The sequence below is a fragment of the Pagrus major genome, chromosome 11, assembly GCF_040436345.1.
Source record: "Pagrus major chromosome 11, Pma_NU_1.0".
Taxonomy (NCBI): Eukaryota; Metazoa; Chordata; class Actinopteri; order Spariformes; family Sparidae; genus Pagrus; species Pagrus major.
This window is the reverse complement of record NC_133225.1, coordinates 15281412-15306752: the sequence shown is the minus strand read 5'-3', so window position 1 is coordinate 15306752 and position 25341 is coordinate 15281412. Positions and strand designations below refer to the sequence as shown.

At 40.1% G+C, this 25341-nt stretch overlaps 1 protein-coding gene across 1 annotated transcript in view; it reads left to right on the top strand.

The window, feature by feature from the left end:
- The window catches only part of agbl4 (AGBL carboxypeptidase 4), a 284101-nt gene that overhangs the window by 168945 nt on the left and 89815 nt on the right, over positions 1–25341 (top strand). Inside the window, exon 6 of the mRNA XM_073476442.1 lies at positions 22239–22275. Within this exon, the coding sequence (XP_073332543.1) occupies positions 22239–22275 (37 nt within the window). The remainder of the gene's footprint in view (positions 1–22238; positions 22276–25341) is intronic.

The window sequence follows — 25341 nt, the reverse complement described above, 5'->3', positions numbered from 1 at the left end:
TGCATTATGCTACTGTCTCACGGCAGGGAGTCTGACCACGAATATTTCACCATCCAATTACCAGGTGAAATTGGCTGTTTAATTTTACAGCCTCAATGAAGGCGCTCTATCAGAATGATGGCCTTTCAGTTAGCCCCCTAACACCACCTCAGGCAGCCTGCTCATCTGAGAAAACTTTCTGTGTGTGTGTGTGTGTGTGTATGCGTAGGTGTGTGTTTGTGGGTGCACAAAGTGCACTGAAAAACGCACCGAAGAAATATAAATCAAGCAAGGTGATGATAACTTTGGCGTTGACACTGTGATCCATCGTCTTGCCTCCGCACTGACTGTTTTCATTTTAGCCAGCAGCAGGCTGCAACTGAGAGGCTTTCTACCAAAATATAATTGTTTAGGAGTAATGAGGTGGAAAAAAGGACAGAGAAAAGGCGAAAAGCAAGAGAGAGAGGGAGAGCTTGGAGAGTGACTATTAGATGGAGAGAAACAAAATTTAACGCACTACAGTAAACATGACTGACAAAACAAGCTGCAATTTATGGGGCTGCATGTAATTATGGCCTCGCTCCTTCCAGTACCCCGGACTGTCCGTGCAGTCTTTCTTCAAGCAATTAACACAGATCTCATGTCAGGTTTGTGTGGACATGTAAAGTCACTCATCTACATATGTCATGAAGATACATCCTTTTTGTGCACAATGGACGCTGACAGTTTAGACGCGCTTTCTCTTTTGATATCTATTCCCTGTAAACAGAGCATTAAAGAGCAACTTCACACTAGATTTTATATGGAGGAAAGTCAGTGCTGCTCTGATCTCTGTGTGTCATGTTTTGAGTTTGTGGTTGCCTTATTTCCTGTTTTATTTTGAAGTTCTGCCTTTTGCTTGACAAATTGCTCAAACAATAAATGAAAATAATTGCCAGTTGTTTTTTCTTTTGATCGAGCAGTTGTCTTAAATTCGAAAACACTATTACATAATTATAATAATATGATGATAACCTAAAAGTGTGTTGGTGTATCTCAGCTGCAACTGATGATTATTTTCTTTATTGATTCTTCTGTTTATTATTTTCTTGACTGACAAATTTGTCTACAGAGTGACAGTAAACAGCAAAATCTCATCTTTTTTGGAAAGACCACAAATCATTCAGTTTACTTGAAAAATCACAGACACCGGTGAAACTGGAACCAGGAAATTTTGCTAAAAAAAAAATACAAAAGAGTTATTTACTTATCTAAATATTTCCAAATTAATTTTCTATCAATCTCTAATCGTTACCACACCCAGCTGTGATGTAGCTTCACACTACAAAGCAACAGGCTCTGCGAAACAACTTGGCAGCTCTAGCATCATGATTTGCTCTTTCAATATATGTTTTTCCCAGCCAAGAGCATCCTGACATTCCATCTGAGAGTGTTTTTCTAACACTACATGTTTGGATCTGCAATATTTTCAGTTTACATATCGCTTTATGTTGATACGAGACAGACTCAAATTTTGTAACTGTCATTTTATCAAGTAAAAATAGCACAGATCAGTTGAACGAGAATCAGCGTACTGCATATCCATTGCCACAGGATTTCTTTAGTAACAAACTAAAGTTCGCCAGTTTAGCGTTGCTTTACTCCATGCTTGTTTTGACCATCAGTGGGTCTCCTGTCAAGATCTCCCTCAGATACCCAGAGGAGAAAAGGACGAGGAAAATCCTTATCTGATTGGGAAGGCACAGGACATTATGGGAATGTATAAAAAAAGTGTGAGTGTGCGTATGTGTGTGTGTGTGTGTCTCAACATACAGTATGCTTTCACTTTCCACATGTTTTTTTAATCTATATCTGTAGCAGAGGGCTTTTTTTGTAAATTAGATGGCCACAACATGACTTTGAGGGCGAGCAAGGGCGAGGAATAGTTACCAGGTTGGGAAGATAACATTGATTTTGATCAAGACTGAGGAAAGAGAAATACAGAGAGAGAGGGAGAAGGAGAGAGAGAGACAGAGGGAGGAATGGGAGCAGGCTGTCTGCAAGACATCAAACTTTCCACTCTTCCTCAGATCAAAATTACCACCTTAGATGGGAATGAGAATTTTAATTAGAACTCGGGGCTATCTCATCTCAGAGTGTGTGTGGAGCTAAAAGACTAATTCCCACCACACACTCCCACATCCCCCACCCCTACCTTCACAGGCCACTTTGTCCGTTATTTAATAGGCTCTTTGTTATCTATCTACTTGGGTTTGCCAGGTACTTAGAGCCCCTCCATTGGAATATTAGGTATTCTGATGAGGCAGGCAGCTGTGTGCTCCACGCAGATGGTGCCTGCTGTAATCAGCACTCTCAAAAGAACGACTCTCATATCTCCCCCAAACTTATCCTTTTTATGATTACAAAACACAGAGCCGCAAATTGTTATGAACAAGATAGATATATTTACTGGCAGCATAAAGTACAGTGGCGCCCAACAATTCAATCCCTTTCAGTTTGATTCGTATTGCTGAGTGCACTCTCTTAGATGAGGACATTTGGTAATAGGGACCATGAATAGCATTCAAATTTGCCCTCTCCAAATGGGTGTATTATGTGATAAAACTGGTAGAAATAGAGACTTTGCAGAAATGCCATACACTGTGTTCAATCTGTTTGTCAGGGTGGTCAAGGACAGAGTCATAACCTCATGATAGTGCGGGCTGCGGTTGAGGCAATCAAGTGGTTAAGAAACAAATGAGGAATATCAGTACAACCACAAAAAAGTTTAACTCTGTTAATGGCCACTCCAAAACATACAAGTGGAGAGTCAGACAGTATTGATGATGTCAGTGATACAAGATGTGAAAAAACTGTCTGGCTTGCATTTTCTGTCTCTCCGTATTTCATTTACACCTCATAATCAGAATGAATATATATTTCCTCCTCTGCAAATGAAAACCCCGTCTGGTGTGAACCTAAGTAATTTTAATAACAAATGACTCAACATGCTTAATTTCAACAGGAAATCTGAGACACTAGGGAGATTATAGAATTGCATATAGTTTGTATTAGGGCTGAGCAATAAATCACTATTAAATCAAGACTGTGATATAAGACTTTATATCAGCCGAGGCCTAGTCCACAATGCACACTGGTATTTTTGGAAACTACATTTAAAAAAAAAAAAAAAAAAGCTCTGTCCAGACAAGCGTTTTAGCATAGTTTCAGAAATAATCTCCGTCCACACTAATGCACCTGAAAACGTATACCCCATGGCCGTATACAGTATATATATATTTAACACTATGAACGAGGCAGTGAGACGTGACTGCTCTTCACAGAATCCTCCTGGTTAATGCTATTTTGTCAGCAAAACATTGTAAGCAGTCATTTTATTTCTCTTTTTCATCACTGTATTATCAATGACTTTGTTAATATTATGTTAAACACTATAACATCCATTCTATTAACGTCCAAACTCACATATTATAACTCATACTCCTAGTTCACATTTGCCTATGATGCGACAGGAACTGGGGTCACCATTTCAAAAAATCTTAATTCCTACTCATATAGACTGACAATGTACTTTCGAAATATCTCCACCCCTGAAATGAGATGAGTCCAAAAGGTCCGAACTAAAACGTAGTTTGTGTGCCAAATCGCATTGAAAAACCTTTATTTAAATGAATACCTGTGTACGTGTGGACAGGGCCTTAGATTTTGGGTATTGCGATATGGCATCAGTGCTTGCTGTCCCTGGTTTTAAAGGCATCATTACAGTAAAGTGATGTCATTTTCTGAACATACAAGACCACTTGCCCACTTGTTCCAATTCCTGACTTTACCCACTCAGTCATTATATCCACATTTTGATGATTAGTTATCAAAATTCTTATTGTGTTAATATTTGGTCATCCCTACAATATTGTCGCAATATAAATATTGAGGTATTTGTTAATTTTTTTCAATATATCATATATGTGACTTGTTTTTGTAGCTAGGATCTGGAGAAGTATGTTCATCAAACAAAGATAGTAAGGACGAGGGAGTAGGATCCTGTTACTACAACACTTTTTATGGATCCCCATGATGTATTCTCACCATTCCCAGTTCCACCATATTTGTACATGTGTACATTTGGGTATTTCCAACATTACAGAGAATAGGGCAATAGTAAGCGTTGTCAGGTGTAGGCTGGGACCTTATCAATGAAGCGGCGCAGCCTGTAATTAGTGCTATAATCACCTCCCTAATTCAACCACTGCTCAGCGTCTCGCCCAGCTCACTGCTCCTCTCCCTCTCCCTCTCCTCCCCTTCTCCCGTCTTCACCCTGCCCCTCGCACTTTGTTTCCAAACAAACACTCCTCTCTCATACTGCCTCCATCTCTTTCTTGATCGTACTCTTTTCATTTCTCTCTTAATTTCATCTCTATCTCCCTGCATCTCTTTCTTCTTCCCAACCCGACATCTCTGTCCTTCATTCGTGTGGATCTCAAGCCAAATGAGTGAATTCTTCTCATTAGTAGTGCATTGGGCCAACGTGCCCGGAGGGAGACCGAGCGATCTTAGCAGTGAACAGCTCAGCAGAGCTCTGAGGGGTCAATGAGCTAGTTAAGGAGTGATGTTTGATACTAGGCTGTTAGGCAGGGGGGTGGGGAGTTTTATGGCTTCCTTCATTTGTGCAAAGACGATTTAGCACATATATATGGGCAAGAGGGAATGTACGTACTCAAACACACAAACCGCTTTGTGCATTCAATGATATTAATGACTTTATTTTAACAGCACTTTTGCGAACAAAGTTAAGAAATTCCTTACAGGGTAAATAAAGTACTTAACAGAGTCATTAAAACCAAAAGAGCGCAGTTTTATATTTTGTCTAACCACTCCACTTCACAGAGCGTCTTCAGGGCTGCAAATTCCCAACAGCCAGACAGTCAGTATCTTTACACAAAAAGACCATAATGCCATATCCATTTTAACTTCTTTTTAAAGCTTTTCTGAAGGATTTGCCGTAGTGTCACAATGCTTGAGGCGTACTGAAGCGCATAGACCAGATGGGTTATGGAGTGTTTTTTCCGTATTTGTAATAGTGGCGCAGCCAAACCAGCACTCCACAAAGTACAAATAACAAACTGTACTGCGAAGCAATCACATTACCAAGAAGAGGATATGTTAAAAACTGATAGGAAACCACCTCTGTTAAAAAAATGAACAGGACACACTGTATTTCAGGGAAGATGGTGTCATTGTCTGTCCTGGCAGCTCATGCCAAGACTTACAGGATGCAGACTGACTCATAGAGTATCCAAGGAGGAAAATCAATGTTGTACATGATTCACTATAGAAAGAGAAATAGAAACACATTGGTGTCACTCCTGGCATCGTGCGCTCAAACTTGTACAATTCCACCAAAATGCAACATTTTTAAAATTTTCAAAACAAGCTGGGAATTGTCGCAGACTATTTTTAACTCACACTATCCGGTAATAAATAAAGGCCACACTTTTATTAAGCTAGTACCTTGACTTCAATATTGGTTCCTGAACGTTACTTTTTCGAATACCAATTTTATGAAATCGGTTTTAACAAAAGATTACATTACACATATACATAGTGAGACTTACTGGCTCACTGGTGCTGGTGAGATTAACTATTGAAAAATGGTCTAGAATGACAAGACATTTTGTCGATGCTCGATAGTATTGAGACGATTCGGTCATTGCATGAAAGTATCAACGTTCGATACCCAATCCTATACAGCAAGTAAGACAGCATTGTCTTCTACACTGTGACATTACACATCATCTCTGGTTATAGCACAGTGGCCATGATTTTAATTCATGTAAATGTAGCCAATTTAGCTCAAAGAGGAGCATCTTTGAAGGCCTATTTTGATTGCTGTAGATTTATACTGTATTTGTTGTGGTGTAGTATATTTGTACTTCTGCATCTCAAATCCATCAGGCTCCTCTCAGCATAAGGTAGACTGGACTCTCCTTCACGCAGTACAGCTGATTTGATTTGCCATTGAGGTACGCCCAACTACACCTGATAATTAGACACTTTAACTAAACATATATTGTTGTTGCCCTGGCCCTTTTTTGAGATTGTGCCACACAGAGCAGGTTTTATATGTGTGCATCTGTGGTGTTGAGCTTGCCCTTAAGAAGAATATATAGCCCCTAGTAATGTTGTCTATTCCTGCAAACTGTAGTTCTAGTTTTGTTTGATTGACTATTATATGGGTAGATTTTCAGTAGAATTATTTCTAATAAATACCTCCCTTCAAAATTTGGCCTGTAGTCTGCTGTGTCAGCTATGCTACATTTGGCCAACAACTGTGTTAAAATCTTTTAAACATTTTGTATCATATTGGAAAATATACCATGTATTACTGTATTTTTGAAGGCAGTAATAATTGAATAAGACAGATGCTACTCTGTGTGTGTGTCTGCCTGCTTATGCCAGTGTGCGGATGTGTGTGTGCCTTGTGTGTGGATATGTACAGTTGTGTTTATTTGTGTTGGAAAGAAATTAGGAGGAAGTACAGCTGTCTATCTGTGTTTGTGTATGACTGCCAAAAAAGGCCTGGGGAGATGTACTGTGCGCACACACAAATACACACAGACCATAATGCAGCCGCCATGGGGCCACTTGGCATGTAGCCTTTCTTGCTTCTGTAATGTGATTTGTCCTGACTATTGATACCCCAAAATGCCTTACTCTCCCCCCTCAGCCCTCTTGTTAGCCCCCACCCACCCCACTTCACCCCCTACTTCCAATTTCCACACTAACCCAATTAGCATCTCGTCAATAATGCTCAGCATTTCATTTTGCTGCTTTAATTAACAAATTCAATTTGCTTGAAACTGCTGTGAAAACAAATTAAAAGCGCAGCAAATTAAAAGCCCTCAGTTCCAGCGGATATAGCTAAGGTGATTACAGATGCGTCAAACGACTGTTTTCTTGTTTGTTTTATCTCAAGAGAGGAAAAGAGACTCCTGAGAGGGGGCGAGACCTTGAGGTACCAGGGCAGTGTAAGATCTGGAACCGCAAGGGAGGGGAAACAAGGCCTGGCAAGATGGAAGTGGGAAGAGGCTGGGGCAAGGCTGGTGTTGGTGCGCCCTTTTCCACTGGGAGGCTCCACTACCCATTAACAAAAAGGATACTGCCACCTAATACTGTACACAGGTACAGCACATGCATTTGAATCTTCCCCATGCATTGTTTTTTGTACAGTGATAAGCATGTTAACGTAACAAAATTTGGGATAATTATACAATAAATTATTGAGTTAGCCGAACATACTTACTTAAAACACCCACCCTCTGCCAGGATAAAAACACCTCAATCCTTAATCCTTCCTTGCAGATAGTAGGCCCACAGGGAGGTGTATCCCCGTTGTGGAGATGCTGGCAAACTGACATGTGGCGGGTGGGATGGAGTTGGTTCCTCATTTGTCGTATGAGGTGACTGAGGTAGTTAAAAGGGTGGTGAGATTTTGCCTGAGATGATTTTTTAAATTATTTACTTAGCCTTTATATAATGAGGAGTGAAGTGTTCGGGCCAAGGCAGCAGCACAGTTACACTTCTTCAGACATAAAATAAACATATAACATTTTAAAATGAAGATTAAACAAATTAAAGAATAAAAAAAAAAATACATATATAAAAAACATTCATCAATAGTCAAAACATCTATATCCAGATGTTCTTGCTTCCAAGGTATTTTTAATAACTCACTGCATTCAGTGAGACCATGTCCTGAAAATTCAGGTGATTCAGACTTCCTCCTCTTCGTTCTACGTGGAAGAACAAATAGATACACTCAAAAAACAAACTGGTATTTATATAAGAAGAAAGTGCAGTGACCTCTGACCAGGTATACACACAGTTTTCTCCAGCCAGATGCTTTTTAAATGATAAGGTAGAGAAGAAAATTAAGGTGAGAGACATAATCTTATAATAAAAGAATGTTTGTTCAGGTTGTTTGTCAATTTTGCTGATTATTATTTTTTTTCAGAGGGCGCTTTTATAAACACTTTACCAATTAATTACTTGTGAGTGCTGCAATTATTTTGTTTTTATGTACACAGTCATTTCCCTGTTAAGGCTCGTTTAATTTTATCCTCAATCATGAAACACTTTGAAAAGTCGGTTTTAATATGAGCTACATTAATAACAATGATTTAGATATCACCACCGATGACGGTTTACAGGTACTGTGATGATATAATGATGACATAATGACACATTACGTCAATTGCTGTTCGATCCTTGATGATGCAACACAATCGGTTAAATTGCACCTCCTCTTTTCATTAACAGTAATGGAGTGGTATTGACATGCAAACAGGTGATAAGGGGCATTTTTACATCCATTTATGTTGAACTGTGAGAGTATAAATAGAGCTTGTGCATAGTCACCCAGTTCCTCAATGACTGAGATTTATGAAACAGAACCATTATTATGCACTGCTTTATCAGTCTTACAAAAAGAATGTGTATGTGTATTTATGTTTCAGTTTTATGCATCCGGCCCCTGGTTGTAGAAAGGTGGACCAGCTCTTTAGCCTCACAATTACATCATTTCTGGATTTGGGCTATGTCAATGCTGTGCCCTGTCACCAATGATGTAATTTTTTATAGAGGCACTCAATGTGCAGCCAATGAATTGAGAGTGTTGGGTTCATTGGCCTGAAGATTGCATGTCTGCTCTTTGCTGATGACTGGAAATCAGCAGTTGTCCTCCCGGCTTCATCAAGTACTTGGGAAGCCGACTGGTAAGGAGTTGGAATGGTAGCCAGCATCTTCCAAGTTCTGGTCCATGTTTCTCTCCAGGAAAATTCTGCATATCCCCCCTTTAGTTGCGTGAGGCAGATTGGTGCAATGTCTGTGTAGTAATGCAGATCTACCAGCGATCTGTGGCCCTCATACAGAAAAATATCCTCATGTTTGTCCTTTCTTAACTTAACTTTCAAAGATAGCAAAAATCTTTTAAAATGTTTTCTTTTACAGAAGCAATTCCTAAATTCATGGCTGTGTCCAATCCAATCGCAGACTTCATATCTTTTCTTAGGAAATCCTAAGGAGAACTGAAAACTTGATTCCTCAATTGGCACTTCCTGTACCTGCGTTAAGAATGTAGCCTACAGGAGACTGCCTGTATCCATGACAACTACTGCCCACTTCAATTGTCACTGGCTAGCTAGTTTTCTGTAAAGCACATAAAAAGACAGGTGTTCAGTTTTAGCTGCGATGAGTCAGAGGCATTGAGCGTGTCAGTGGAGGAGAGGAAATTTAAAGCTAACAGGCTAGGGTCAGTGTTAGCATATCCAACAGGCTAACTTTAAGTTGAGCTTTTCCAACGGTTACAGTTTGAGTAAAAATTAAATCATAATATTTTGTGTTTGTGTTGTTCCCAATCATTAATGTCATTACCTTTCCACCTAACAACAGTGGTGCTGCCATTGGACTTTTAACTTGGTAAATCCTTCAGTTAGGACGGCTCTGTATTCGCTAAATTCCTTAAGATTTTTACCTGAATGCAGTTAGAAAGTCTGTGATATTAAATGTCTTAAATGTAAACCTAAACTGAGTTCTCTTCAATGCTGAGTGTGTTGCAACAGAGGGAGCTTTGTATTGAAAGGAACCATTTGAGATGGCTCAGGCAGCTGATCCAGATACTGCTCTGAAGCCTCCCTTGAAGGTATTTCAGGTAGGAAGAGACCCAGGGGCAGACACACGATATGGGACGGCTAACTTAGCCTGGAAAGAGCTCTTTGATGTGGCTGTAGAGAAGGATTTCTCTATTTACTGTAGTGTTAGTCAACCTAAGAGTGTATTAATATTCCATAATGGTTTTAAAATGTCACTTATTATGTTGTCAAGTTATTTGTCAGTTTGTGTTTTACACAACATCTATCATATGTTGATAATCTTAGTTAATTTGATGGGATCTTTATCTAGCAATTTATTGTGGTGTTATTACATTCTCAACTTTTTAATGTGCTGCTTTTATTTTGTGTGTACTGTATTTCCTCTAAATGCTGTCTACCTGTCTTCATTTTGTCTGCCTGCCTGCTTTTTCTTGTCTGAATGAAAGTGATAGCTTGGTTGTTTGGCCGCCTTGGGAAACACTCAAGATTCCCAGCAATCAGCGGAAAGGCAATGCCGTGTATTAGATCTCATTCTGGCTTCTATCCCTGCCTTGCTGTATTTCGACACAGACAGGTTATACAGGAGTAGACCAGACATGCTCCACAACAGCATTACTCAACCTCTTGACCAGCGCAGTACACAAACACACACACACATACTCACACAGCTAATGGAACTGGCCATAAGCCAGGTACCTGTGATGGTCAATGCAGCTTTGTTTAGCTCCGTTGTTAAATTGATTTTTAGGTTCCGAGTCACAAGGCATTGGCAGCGAGCTGACCCTCTTCTGACAGAGATGCAGGGAGAGAAAGAGCGAGAGGGAGGGAGGCATACTATACAACATAACTTTCTTTCACTCCATCACTGGCACACTCAGTGCTGCCAGTTTTCCTCTTGTGAGTTTGTCCTCTTCAAATGAGTGTCCTTTGAAGATCATCCTACTCCATCTTCTTTTCATTTTCTCATTTCATACCCCACTATGTCTCCCTGCTCATCATCCTCGCTGTATTTTCTCAGTTTCACTCTCATTCTAAGCTGTGATTAGAAGTTACCAGACACCAAACAGTGCATCCATCTGGTCCACACGTCAACATCTGGAGAGGGTGTTGGCTGCTTTGACATGGGGGACGAGACACACACATCTCTCACATCTTGCAGATTAATTGTATGTGTGTGTTGTGTTTGTTTGCTTATTTGTGTTTCAGTGCATCTCGCTCAAACTCTTTCTCCCCTCCCTTTCTCTCATCCGCTAGCAGCTAATTATTGTCCCGCTTAATTACCAGTAACACAGCAGTCCAGCCGGCTTCAGCTTTAAAGAACTATTCAGCACTCCATTCCGATACCTGATTGAACTCGGCTAAATGGAAAAGTTGCTGGAGAAAACGCTTTAGTCACACAACATTTTGTTTCATTTCTTTTCTAATATGTCTCTCACTGTCTGGTTACTTGAAGATAACAGACATTTGAATTTGTTTTGGGGATATCATGAAAAAATAAAAATAACAGGTTTTGAAATGGAAAAAGGCAGCAAGACGGCGAGGGAGAATTGTTCCATGGCTTGCACACATACACGTTCACTACCCTTGTTGGATCCATAAAGGCAATAAACCAATAGGACCATACACATCTCCTGACCTTCAGCTCCAATTAGGCCCTGAAGAGAGATGGGTGAACTTTTCAACCTTACGTCTTGTCTATTGATACTCCAATCGGGTTGGTCTGAAGACAGGGGGATCAGCAAGTCGATATTCAAGTTCACTGTTGTGCAGGAGCTTAAGTTTCAATTTCCGTCGCAAAACTTTAAAAGTTTTTTGACATCTCTGAAAGGACCTCCTAGTCCCATATGGAAGAGTCGCAGTTCCATTTTCCATCCCATTCTCACAGTTGATTGAAGACCGAAGACAGAAAATGACGGAAATATAAGACAATAAAACCAAGGTGGTTATCCACTATACTACTGGCATTGGAGTGTATTCTAAAGATAAAAATTTTAACACACAGCAGAAGTGACCACACAGTGTAATAAAACGGAAAGGCTGCTCTCTTAAACTTGTTGATGAAGGACACTGTAGTTTCAATTTTTTTATTGTGATCCAAGAGCAGTCATAGATCATAATTCATTCACACATTTGCTCCACACAATGACTGGATTTAAGAGGCATAATTCCACATGAATTACTTTTTTCAACTATACAGTAGACCTTTTAGGAGAAAAGAAGAATCCTAAAGAAGCGACCTAGTCCAGCAAACAGATATGTTGTATGAGGTTTTAAATGAGTAATTGTTCTTTTTCGCAGCGATTGGACCATGTTAGAATAGCCAGGCCTTGAACTCTGCTCAGTAGTGCTGCGGGCTTGTCCTGACTGTGTACCTGCTACTGTGAGGGCATTGATTCAGCGTCCTCTGGTAAATACCAGGTCGCTACACATGCACTCCATCAGGCAGGGGTCAATCACAGCCCAATGGGGAAATGATGATAGGACAGAGTCCACCTCTGTCTCTCTGTATTAGTGCAATTGTGTGTTGAGCTATCAGGTATGCTATCAGTGTCCTCAAGTCATTGATTGGTCCCCAGTGTCAAGACGCAGTCATTGATTTTTTTTGCCAGGTCACAGAGGAAACTCTTGTCTCAGCGGGGGCTCTTAGGTTACTCATTTGTGTACACATGTACACACACACATGCAGTCATTCAGAGGCACACACCCTGCTTAACATTTAGTTCTACGCATAGTCCTACTTGATAGATATGATGAACAGGAGACATGACAAACTTGCCAAGTTAGATGGTAAACCTGGAAACCTCAGTATATAAACAGTGAACAGTTGCAGTTGATTTCATTGGCAGCTATTTTAAACCAAATCCACAAACTTTCCCAATAATTGATGCCAGTTGACGAGCGTTTCTAAAACTGTTTAAATCCCCAGTTGCTAGATACATTTTTGCTTCTTACATTTGGACTGGTATGGTGCTGCACATCTGCTGTTGTTCTTATCGAAGAAACAGTCATATGTTGAATGTTGACCAGGGAGACACAGGCCCTCTTCTGGAGCCAGGCCTGCAGCTGATGGGCAACAGTCCCATGGCTACATGGGCTACAAATGTCTGCCAGGCACAGCTCCAAGTAGCAGCGTGTTGAGCCTCAAAGAGATGCATATGCATCTGCTCCCATGTCCAACCACCAATAGACAAAGACAGAGGCCTTCTTGGACTAAACAGTTCTACACATGCTGCTGGCTCTGGAACCAAATATCATGACAGGGAAGTGTACTGAGGAATATATTAAGTACTGGCCTGCATTAGGTCTTAGGACACTATTAAACTGGTCCCATATCTCAGCATAACTGTTGCTAATAACCTAACCTAACCAAACATTGATGATACACAGACTTACAGACTGGCTACACTGAACACAGAGGAGAGAGAATTCAAAGGGAGGTGGAAATGCTAGAAGCAATCAGGGCTTTTGACCCAGAGAAAACAAGAGAGTAAGATTCACGGAAAAAATCAGGTTCAGCAGTCTCTCTTGCCTGGCCTTCGAGATGCTGGACAGGAGCCTTTAGGAACTGATGAAGGAGAGGGAGTGGATGTCAATGAGTCTTCATGAAATTTGCCCTGTAATCCACCAGCTACTCATAACATTTAAAGCCCTGAAGAGTATTGGCATCCTTCACACAGACGTGAAACCTGACAACTTAATGCTTGTCAATCACAAGGATGAGCCCTAGAGGGTGAAGCCCCTCCAGTGAGCAAAGTGAAGGTTGGGATGACCATGTAGGCTAGTGCATACAGGGCTCCAGAGGTGACCTTGGGCCTCCCCTTGTCTGAAGCTGTTGATATGTTGGTAGTCGGATGGCGTTCCTTTCCTTTGGTCTCAACCTCTCACATGAAAACTGCATATCATTGGATGAAAGCAATGGTGCACCTGCTAGGTCAGCTTGAGTACCACTTGCCGAGTGCTGAAACAAAACCTTGCAGTGTACATTCAGAGGGTGGAAGAATTTCAACCTTTAAATTTCAACAGGCTCTTCAGCTGCCACCAACTTTCATGATGAGGTCAGAGACACCACTTCCCCCACCAAAGAAGAGTCATGTGCTGCTCCTACTTCCAATAATGACAATACAGTTACTGATTGTCTGCCAATTGACAGTAACACTTATGAAGACAGAGCTTCAACTGTCGCTGGCTCAATGGATGGAGCTGCAGCCTCCATTTCTTCAAATGACGCAGTTACAAATACATCGTGAGAGCAGCAAGGCCATGTGGCTTTTACAAAGACGTAACAAAGTCTAAAAGTCAGGCCTCAATGGACGAAATTTGATTCATCTGCAGTCTGTTTTGAAGATTTGGTTATGAATTTTTTTGGAACATGGAAGGTTTTCTGAGGGCTGGCTTGACAATCCCAAATATAATGGTTGGCTAAGGTTTCCAAATGTCAATCCAGACTATGTAGTACATAGTACATAGTACATAGTACGTAGTATGTAGACAGTCAGAATGTAACATAAATGATAACAGTATTAAAAACTATTTATTTTCATAATAAACATCTAGCTCTTGGTACTCAGAAGTCAGATATGGTCACAGAGAAGTCTGGAAATTTGAGTCTGAAAAAATATGGGATTGTGAAATGGAAAATGTGAAATCACCCTGGGGATTGTACAGTTTCTGTAGTTCTTCATTGCTCCCAAACTTAAAAGCCCAAAGTCAGAGTGCAGGGTTTTTAGATCTGGGGTAACCTAAGGCTTGTTGGGAAAACACCACATCCTCATGGTAAACACCGTTCCTTTCAACACAGAATTTCATGTACTGTCACTGTGTTTTAATATGTAAGGCGATAAGGCTCCTCTGCATGCATTTCACAGAAAAGCATCTTATACAACCAGGAGATTACTTTTATTGCTTTTTCAGCCAGCACATCTTGTCCAGAGCTTCTTTAAATAAAAGAAAGAGATGTGTTGTCCAGTTGGCTGTCACAGACAGGGATGTACTTGTCAAACTTGCACACTGTCAGTCCAACTTTGATAAAACACTGACCTTAGACTATGCACTAATGGGACATTTTGTTATGATCTGGTTGACAACACTCCCAGGGCAGTTATTGGCCAACCGCATCAAGCTATTGCCTTCAAACAGGAAGTTTGAGTATTGTTAAAGAAACAAGTGGGGTGCCATGGTCTCACAGCTCAGACCCATGGGGTCCTTGTTCAAAAAGCAGGCGACCTGACAGACTGCCTCTGACAGAAAGATGGAGGAAGGGGTCCTCACAGCCAGCTTAGCTGCTCTTTTAATTGGTTTTAATGAATTTTTAACGAAATCAAGATGGATTTAAATCATGTTTTTTAACTGTTGTGAGAAAAGGCAGTGGCATGACATGAAGTGACTCGGTGCGTGTCTGTATGCCTGCATGCATATTGTATATTTGCATATTCATGTGTCAGCATCAGCTACATGTATAATCTGTACATGCCTGCTGTTATGCACATCATCAGATTTACTGCAGTCCACAGTGTTTGAGGGAGTGCAATAAAGGCAGCAGCAGGGGGGACTGAGTGCCCTGTGCAGGTGGCCGTAGCTGTCCTCTCCCACTGCTCAAGAGGAAGCTGCTCTCTGAAGGAATAAATCTTTTATTTGGTTTGTTGTATTTTTAACCAAGGGCTCCTGGTCACGCAACAAAGCCTTGCTCTCCATCGCCTCTGCTCCCATCCTCTCTCCCCTCCTCTGAGCAACACACCACATATTACCTTACACTGTCATGCGAGTGAGGACACAATCACATTTCTACTGGCAAGTAGCCATTTCCTTAAGAAATGACCTAATAGGGATTTTTATATTTCTTTCAGAGGTTGCTCATTCTTCTGGCAATCAAAGAAATATTTATCTTTGGGCCTAATATTTTTAAATGCATTTTTACATACAGTATATTAATTAAACACATTATTGTAATTATATTAAAAATCGTCAATCTTGAACCATTACTTTCTGCTTTAAGTTTAAGAAAGACTTTTATCTGGAACACCTGCATTCCTCTGACATTATGTACTAGATCTTGGTTGGCTAGACAGCTGCACCCCATCATAACCTAAAAAGCTCATCCCATTAGCTCATTCTTACCTCACCTCCCCTCTTTGTTACCAAGGGACGATGACTAAGATGCAGTCAGACACAGAGACTGGGGTGCTACAGATGAGTCCAGGCATTATGTGTGTGTGGTGGTGAGGTTTTAGCTCTGTGAGGACACGCAGAAGTGAAAGTAGTGACTCAGATGAGATGAGAGGACCAGAGGAAGATGGAGGATGAGTCATGGTGTTGACAACGATTCTCTCACTCACAACACCATCAACCGTCGATCCTTGCCCTCACCCTGGGTGTATGATAGCGGGATGTTTGTGTGTGTGAGCGTGTTTATGGTTCACTTGGGACAGCAGTGGGACTCTATCCAGATGCTTGTTTCCCGTATGTGACCTCATCAAGAGAGCAGGAGGGTTAAACCAGGATCACAGCACACAGCAATAGTTAATGCTTTTAGCATGCTGCAATGTTAACTTTTAATTTAGACAAAACTCATTTAACTCATCTTACCCATATTGAGAAATGATGATTACATAGAACGGCCATAATCATATTTGTATTGCTTATTATGTGAAAAGGGTCACTGGTACTAATGAATACACAGAGAATTATCACTTAGCTCTGTGTGGTAGATGTTTCAGTGTCTTTCAGCTCATTGTTTTGGTTTTCCAGTTGGCAACTTCACTGTTTTGGCTGACCCTCGCTGCTCTCACAGTGTCGTATCCAGACATGGTCAGATACTAAAGGTTTTTGCTCACCCTGCGGTGACTTTTACAGACACATGTTACGCTTTCAACTAACTCCAGTGTGGACCCATCTGCAGCAAGGTCAGGAGGTGTAGTCTAAAGATCAAGAAAGTCTGTGAAGGGAAGAGTCAGGGTGAATGGATAGCTAAAACACAGGACTTTCACTCTGGAGAATGTGCTTCATGTCCCAAGTGAAACCAAAAGTCAGCGCCAACTTATTTTAACTAAGTGAAATACTTACTTACTTAACATAACCTCACACACGTAACGTATGACCCTAACCTTTCCCTTAACTTAGGTGCCCAATACTAACCAAATAGTGATGTTAGAGTGGCTTTCTGAGACGCAGAGGGACTTTAGAAAACTTTGGCATTTGACAAGCTGGGAATAAAAAAACGGGTTGTGTTTTCAGCCAAAAAAAGCTCCAAAGACCCACAAAACTACCTGCCCATCACCAAACAGCAGGCAAACAAAAGACAGAACATTGTGGAGTATTTAGCAGCTACAGTGCGAGACATTTCCCTCAGCAGTTGGTAGAGAGCAAAATAGGTAATAGCTAAAAGGAGAAAAATACTGGACTTACATTTGGCGGTGTCCAGACACACAAGTCCAAAGGAATACTTTGGTCGCTAATGTTCTGGAGTTGAATAGTAAACTGTCTTGCAAACAAATTTGACATATCAACTTAAAAGATATACATCAATGTTATGTTTACAGTACAGCTTGTTTCCACTTACTATTGGTCAATGTCATTAATGTAGTATAACTTAATACTGCTATTGTTACTACTGCTACATATTATTAATAATAATAATAATAATAATGATAATAATTACAGTGCACTGACTGAAGATAAACACTCCACCGAAATATATCTCCCTGCAAATGGAGGTTTTCTTTGACAGTATTCCCATCCCACAACTTCATCATATTCTTTTTTTAAAACACTGAAAACTTTGCACGTAGTTGGACGGTGGCTGTGCCAGTGTAATTTCACAATATTGGCTTTAAATTAATTTGAAATGAGCTACAAAATAATGGCAAGGATTTTAGTTACTCCCCCCTCCCCTGCCCGATGGCTCCTCTGCGTCTTCTCTCTTTCTCTACTTCCTCAATCTCTCTCTTTTCTCTGTGATAACAATCAGCAAATATGAAAAGTAAATTCTGGAGGAAATGTTGGCAAATGGGTTTTGGGTAGATTGTGCATGAATATTTAATTTAGTCATAAAGTAGGGGTTTAGTACATTAATGGCTTTTCCACTGCTGTCAGTCCATTTGACCCACCCAGATTAGGATAGTGGCACAGTCTGCTATCTGGTCTGCTGATTGGTTCTGTTAATGACCATATTTATACTGATTATAATATTATAGATTTCTATAGAGGGGTGGCGGTTGTCAGGCTCATATGAGAAGACTATTTATTAAATAAGAAAATGTTTTTGTCTGGTAATTTTCAAGAGCGACTAATAGAAACTAATAACGAGAGGATCTGATAAAGACGTTTATAGAGAAACTGAGTAGTTTATCTTTTAGTCAGAATATCAATTTCACATTGGTTTGAAGTCTTTTCCAAATTGCATCTTTCCACTTAAAGAGGAAAAGATCGAACTTTATCTGGACCTGTTCTCATAAAACATCCAAGGATAGAAGCACTGATGCAGGCTTCTTGGTCACAACAAAAAACGTAATTATGTTCTCATATAACACTGCAGCTATTTTCTGATGATTTGGGACCCCAGTCCCTTGGTCCGTATCAGTATTGTTTACTGTGCTGCTGTCCGCAGAGCCCATGCTGGCTGGCTTAGACTACCGTGACAGCTGGAGTGGTCGTCACCTCTGGCTCCCAACTGCTTCCTTGTTTTCTGACCTAATAACACTATAACTGGCAGGTCAGTCTAGACTCACCTGTGGTAAACAGCTGTGTACCTGAGCCAGACAGCTTTTGCAAATAATTATTTAACCTTCTTAGAGTTCTGTACAAGTGTGGCCTACTGCATGAGGTTAGTCCAATTAGTATTCGTTAAGCTTTCAAGCATAAAAACAAGTATGGTTGTGGCATTCAGATACCAAAAGATGCTGACATTAAGGGTATTTCCCCATGTAGTGAACCCCTTCAACCTGAATGAAGTCAATCAATCATTTACTCAATAATAAATACTCACTGCAGCTGGTTTAATCTGTTACAGCCTGTGTTGTGTCACAGTGAGAGGGCAGTGGCCAGCCACTCTGAGACTGGCTTCAACCAGGGTGTGATCCCTCAGCTCTTGGCTGTGTTTGATAAAGATTAATTCAATCCTATTTTCTGCCCTGAAATGCTTTTGCTAATGTAATTCTCTCTGTGTCAGATTCCCCTGCTCTCTCTCTCTCTCTCTCTCTCTCTCTTTTTGTGTGTGTGTCTGTCTGTCTCTCTCCCCCTCCTAAGGAACACTAAGCACCTTATCCATGTTAAGGACTAACAAAAGCAGCAGGAAGAAGCGAGCAGTGGTAGTGTGTTGTAATTCTCCACCACAGATTCATTATCTGTGTATAAGTACTGGCAGGCTGAACGCTGCTCACACTTTTCATCTGCCGGGTTACAGATTGCCTGAGTGTTTGTGTGTATATAATAATGAGGGTAGATTTTAAAATGTCGTCACTTTGATATGTTCCTTTTCTGATTCCGTCACTCAAATTCATACCATAATCTTAAATGAGAAATAGTTTTCAAATTATGCTTTAGTTGTTTGACTTGCAGAGATCTAGAGAGCCAGTAGAGGGTGCTGCACAATCCAAGTGATAACTTAATCAACCTCTCTGCTAATACAGACTTCAATTTTCCAGAAAGTTTGGACTGGGCAGTTGAATCAGAATGTATCTTTATTACCTACTTGATATTTATTATTACCCAGTAGTATTGTACACTCTATATGTGCAGCAGACAATATCATTCACAAGAGATTGAAAATACACAAAAGAAGTAGTAAAGTAAGAAGTAAAAACATTAACAAAAACTAAATCTAGGAAAGGAGATTAAAATGAGTAATTTAAACCAAATAATGATAATGAATGAATGATAATAAACACAGGGTAACATGCAAGTTGAGAACAAGCGTATACTGTACTAGGGGTATTAAGTTACTGTTGCACAGACAGAGTAGTATATTCTAGAGACATCTCAATGTACATGTATTGTTTCTGCTCTACACAAACAAAGTTATATAGTTCTAATCAAATCCTCTGTCCAGCAGCAGCGACAAGGGCTAGAGGTGTAAATGTTTCTCTGATGTTATTGATCCCTGGTGCGGCTCCACATCTGACTAGAAAGTCAGCGGTCTCTGCAGGTTGGACAAGCAGGATGTGTGTGGATGTGAGTGTGAGACTTGGAGGTGAGGGGTGGAGGCTGTGTGCGTGTAAATCTGTGTGTGGGTGGGTCAGTGGTGGACCTTCATGATCTCAGCTCACTCCCTTGTTGCTCTGTGTCTCATGTTGTCACAGTGACCTCTACTGCTTACATGGTTTCCCACTCCAGAATCCATATCTCCTCCACCACACGCAATGCACGACAGCCATATATTCACTAGAGCCAAGCTGGGGTATGTGTCTTTACTCAAGGCAAAATAAGCAAATTAACCTACGTATCCTCAGCTTCACAAATTCCACTGTTACCGGAGCATCTATCTTTTCTGCTCCTGTGTGCTGGAATGACCTTCCCTCAGTCACAGCACAGACATTATTCTTTATTTTCAGCACTTGACTTAAAGTCTCAACTCTCTAAAAAGCCTCTCACAGTCACACCACCTGTTCTGCATTGAGTAGCATAACCAACACATCCTTCTCATCAACTTGCAATAATGTACGTAACAAATGCATTCTGTCTGTCTCTCTGTCTCATTAGCTTTTAGGTTTGATTCATTTCGAGCTGTTTGCTCATGCAGATACTTCAGTATGGGCTCCAGACTATCTTATTACACTGGTTGCACTGGTGCGCCTAACTTTTTTATTTGCGTGCACCAGCACATAATTTAGGTGTGCCCAATAATACATTTTCAGTTTTCATTTATTAACACATTATGTGGAATGTGTTTTAAGGTTGTGGTGTCTCACAATTTCTCTGGTTCGCATGGAGTAATATGGGAGCAGTACAGGGTGTGGTTTCACACACTCACACACACACACACACACACACACACACATACAGATATGCACTGCAAAATCGGTATCGAAAAAAGTTTCTTTCAGGAATAGTTATCTATCATTAACGGTATTGAAATTTTTTTAACAATACCCAGTCCTGGTGCTCCATAATAAAAACAAATTTAAAGTGACATTTCATAAGTTTCATATGTCAAAACTAAACTAAGGTCTGGTATCAAGTGTTTTTGGAGTGGGGACTATATATCAGGATACCTTGGTTAAAAAATTGTCTTACAACAGTTTCCCAAATGTATGTAAATCCAATACTGAATCACTGGAGTTCATCTTTAACGTTATATTCAGGCGACAACACACATCACACTCTAACATAACCTAAAGATATTTTCTGTCCTTTTATTTGTAATTTTATTGTTATTTTAAAGCAAACTTGTCAGAGCATTGTGGCTCTTAACTTTGCACTCTTTGCTATAACCACAGTGTTGGTGAACTTGTATGTGTTATTCCATCAGTGCACCCGTGAAGCCCTTTCCGCTAATTTCCTGCATTATAAGTCACTCTGAGTAAGAGCATCTGCTAAATACTAAAATAAGTGTTTAGTAGCCTATCAGAGAGTTCCACTCCAGGCAGCACTGTATGTGAGGAGAGAAGGAGCATGCTGAGAGTCTCTTTGCTTATCCCTCTCAGCAACTGGTTAGTGTGGTGCTTGAATATTAATGCAGTCTGGTCCTAAAAGCTGGCTTTGACTGTGACCTAGCTATACTGTCTCTCACACACACATACATACACACAACTCTTCACCCTTTCCCAGGATGTGAAGATCTTCTTTCCTGAGGGACTGCTAGATGAGGAGGGCTGAGGTGTTGATTACTGCAGTGCTCAACAGTCAAGTGTGTGTGTGTCTGTAAGTGTGTGGCAGCAGGTTAAAGAGAGAGGTAGCCAGCTAGCACGTACTCTAGACTCCTTTTAGCTGCTGGAGACATCAAGTGTAAAATTGCACACTCTTTCAAACACACTCCATCAAAACACGACACACACGAATGTTGTGGAAACTACTTATAGTTATACGTGCTTGGGGGTTCTTCACATTGGATGTTGTACTCTACCAAGACTTATCTTATCACAAGTACAGTTTTGTTACTTGGAAGAGATATCTTAAAGATCCTTGTCACACATGAGGCATACATAAAAACTCTCTAATGTGTATCTGACACGGTTTTTACTGTAAAAGAAGTGTAATTAGCACATTGAAATCCTTAAAATTGCACCTACTCTTTATCCTCATTAAATATTCCTGAATATACGAATGAGTATGCCACTATTTTTAATTTCACAAGCAGATGATATATACATGTGATACATATGACACATACAAATGAAAACAGTCTTCTACCGTCAAAATCTGCACATATGCAACACACAGAGAGACTCAAACATTCAACTGCAGAACAAAAAGAAAAATAGATTTTGACTTGAGGGGGGCTTTGTGATGAAAATGATAACACTGCTTCTGTTATACAATATACTGCAAAATAACACCACTGAGTCACATTTGAACAAGTCGGATATATTTCTGTTAAATGAAGTGCAAGGAGATGTCACTGCATTTACAGCTTGTCTTTTATGACTTTGGTCTAACTTTCTTCTCTTTTCTTTCTTCCAGCAACAACGGCAACTAGACCTGTTAACCATCACCAACTGTGGTAAGTCCTTCTTACGACTTCACTTTTGCCCACAGTCAGTTTCACTGCTTCAGAAAAAAACAAAAACAAAACATGGACGTATAGATGCACAGAGGCATCCGTCCGTCCCATTCTTGTGAATGGGATATCTCAAGAACGCCTTGAGGGAATTTCTTCAAGCTGGGCACACATGTTAACTTTGATGCAAGGGTGAGCTGATTAGATTTTTGTGGACAAAGGTCAAGCACACTGTGGCCTCACAAAACACATTTTTGGCCATTACTTAACAATTCATAAGTTAAGTGGGGCACAACATATTTTCACAAATGTCAGATATGATAAAATGACAAAGTGATCACATTTTATATCAAACAGAACAAAGGTCAACTTCACTGTGACATCGTAATATTCTGCAAAAAATGTTTTGGCCATTATTCGACACCACAGCACAGGAACAGCAACATGACTGGTGCGCAGAGGCACACAACTGCAATGCGACCATTCTAGTTTAATTTGTCATAATTTTGAGTTGACTGAAATGTGCCAGTAAGGCACCCAGTGAATTCTCCTCTAACCCACTTCAGGATGCTAAAAGGGTTACAAGCTCACACACTACACAACTGCACAGTTTGGTAGTGGGACAAGTGCAGATAACACGGTGCTTGTGCTGTGGAAAACCCTGGAGCTGAAGTACTGCTGATTTGATGGCTGCTGGTCAGTTACTTGAGCAGCACCATGCGTGTTCAGGGATGCCGTCTTAGGATGTGATGTATTAAATGTCAAAGAACTATTGCCTCAAAGCTTTTATAATAGGATAATACGGAACTCATGAATTTCACTTGTCGTCACACAAGTCATTTGGGCCAACATGTGCCCCCAAGCATATGCTCAGTACATGTGCTTACATCCCTCTATGTGTTGGTGTGTGTTGTAAGAGCATACATGTAGAGCATATTGGAGACATTGTACTCATTTTGAGATTGTTAAGAGATTAGCCAACATGTCAGTAACAGGAACTTTCAACTGTCACAATACCTCTGTTAAAGTTATAAGACTCCAACTTCTCCGTCTGTGATGGATTATATTTGTGCTAATGTCTCTCCTACCGTGAGATTTGTTGGAAGTTTTACACAATTACTTTAATTCTCACATTCAGATGGTATTTTGACTTATAGTTATTAAATCATATGGATGAAGACATCAAAACCAGGTGGTTTTGATCGAAATGGATAATTGGTTTGATTTAAGTTTATTATTATGTCACAGTGTGTGCGTGTAGGCGTGTGTTTATATGTACACATGAATGAATGTGACTGTATGTGCATTTACCAGTATGTATACTGCATGTCTCTATAAGTGTACACCTCTTTGTTAGTGTGTGTTGTTTGCAATGCAGACTTTAGCGTGCATGTTTTAATATGTGTTTACTACGTGATGCTTTCACATCACAGTTGGGAATGAGACTCAAAAATCAACTTTTCTTACAAATAGTTCCTTTCTGAAACTCTTGTGTTTGTGTTTCTATGACCTTCTGGTGTATACATCTAAAATTCTGTCATAAACACGACTCAAATGCTTTGTGCTCATACAGACTCACACTCCAGAAACACTCACGCACTTTTATACCTTTATAAATATATTAATATACTGTATATGTTTAATTTATATTAGTCGATCAAAAGAAAATGAATCTGCAACTATTTAGACAATCAATTAAATGTTTCAGTCATTTCTAATGCAAAAACGTCAACTGTTCCTCATAAGGATTTGCTGCTCGTCCTCATCATATAAAGTGAATGTAATGTATTCGGACTGTTGGTCCGAATCTGTTTAAGGACGTGACTTTGGGCTCCGGGAAATTGTAATTGCAGCTTTTCACTCCTTTTTATTGTCACAGTCTACACTACTATTATCATAAATGCACTTCATAAATCACAATCACATTGTATATAAAAGGTCAAATATGTTTAATTAGTTTGAATAGTGTCCAACATGAACCTCAAACTGGTAACGTGTAGCAGTCAGACACACATATGGTGCTCCAAGTTTGACTGTATGTGGAAACATGTCACGTAGAAGTTGCACAGTTAGAAATCTCTGCCAGTCTCTTACTGTCGAGAGGCAGCTGTGAAAGCGAGGGATCCACTGAGATGGAAAGCAAGGAGAAACTCGAAAAACAGGGGAGGTGAAACAGATGGGGACGGCAAGGAGGATACAGAGACCCCATATGTCTAAAGTATCTGGATGATCTAATATGCTTTGATTAGAATAATGCATATGTGAGGCTCATGGAGACCGGGTTAATTTAGCAGGTTTATGTTGCAGCTGTTCCTTGGGCCCTGGGCAGAGGCAAGACTCGCCCCCAGCCTTCACAATTTGACAGAGGGCAAACAGAGAGGGAGAAAGGGCTGGTGAAAAAAAGAGAGTGTGAGGAAGACTTTATATCAACACCTTTTATGGCCAAGTGAGAGAGGATTAGATAATCACATAAAATTAGATGATAACATGTATGCATGCATATAGCAAGTAAAAGTATAAACTGAGTTCAAAAAGTGTAGATTTACAGGGTGTGTTCAGGATGTCATCAAATTTCAGGGCGAAAGTCTTACAACTATATATTTTGGGAGTTCAGTGTTCATTCTTAGTACTGTTTAAATGTGCCTTGTTTACAGAAATGAAGAAGGAAGAAAAAAGGCTAATACTTCCTAATACTGTACTGTAGAGCTAGCCATTTGTAAGTGGTTTACCTTTTTTTGTCTCATTATAGCAGAGGCTAGTTTCTAATGGTTTACTCCAGGTTGGCTGTCAGTCTCATAAAAAGGCCTGATCAGTGGCGTGTCTGTGGAGATGTTTGTCTTTCTGAACAGGAGTCTTCTTGATGTCAATGACTGAGCTTTTTGTAATTTTCATACTCTTTTCGGCATGGCTCAATCTGATTCGATAGCACTCTTCTCCATTCAACAGTCAACAAATCGGTGAGTTTTAGTATCATGCTCCATTTTATATTCATAACAGATAATGTAAATGTTTTTTAATGATTTTCAAGACTTTTTAGTTGCTACTTAATATGTGTCCATTGCTTTT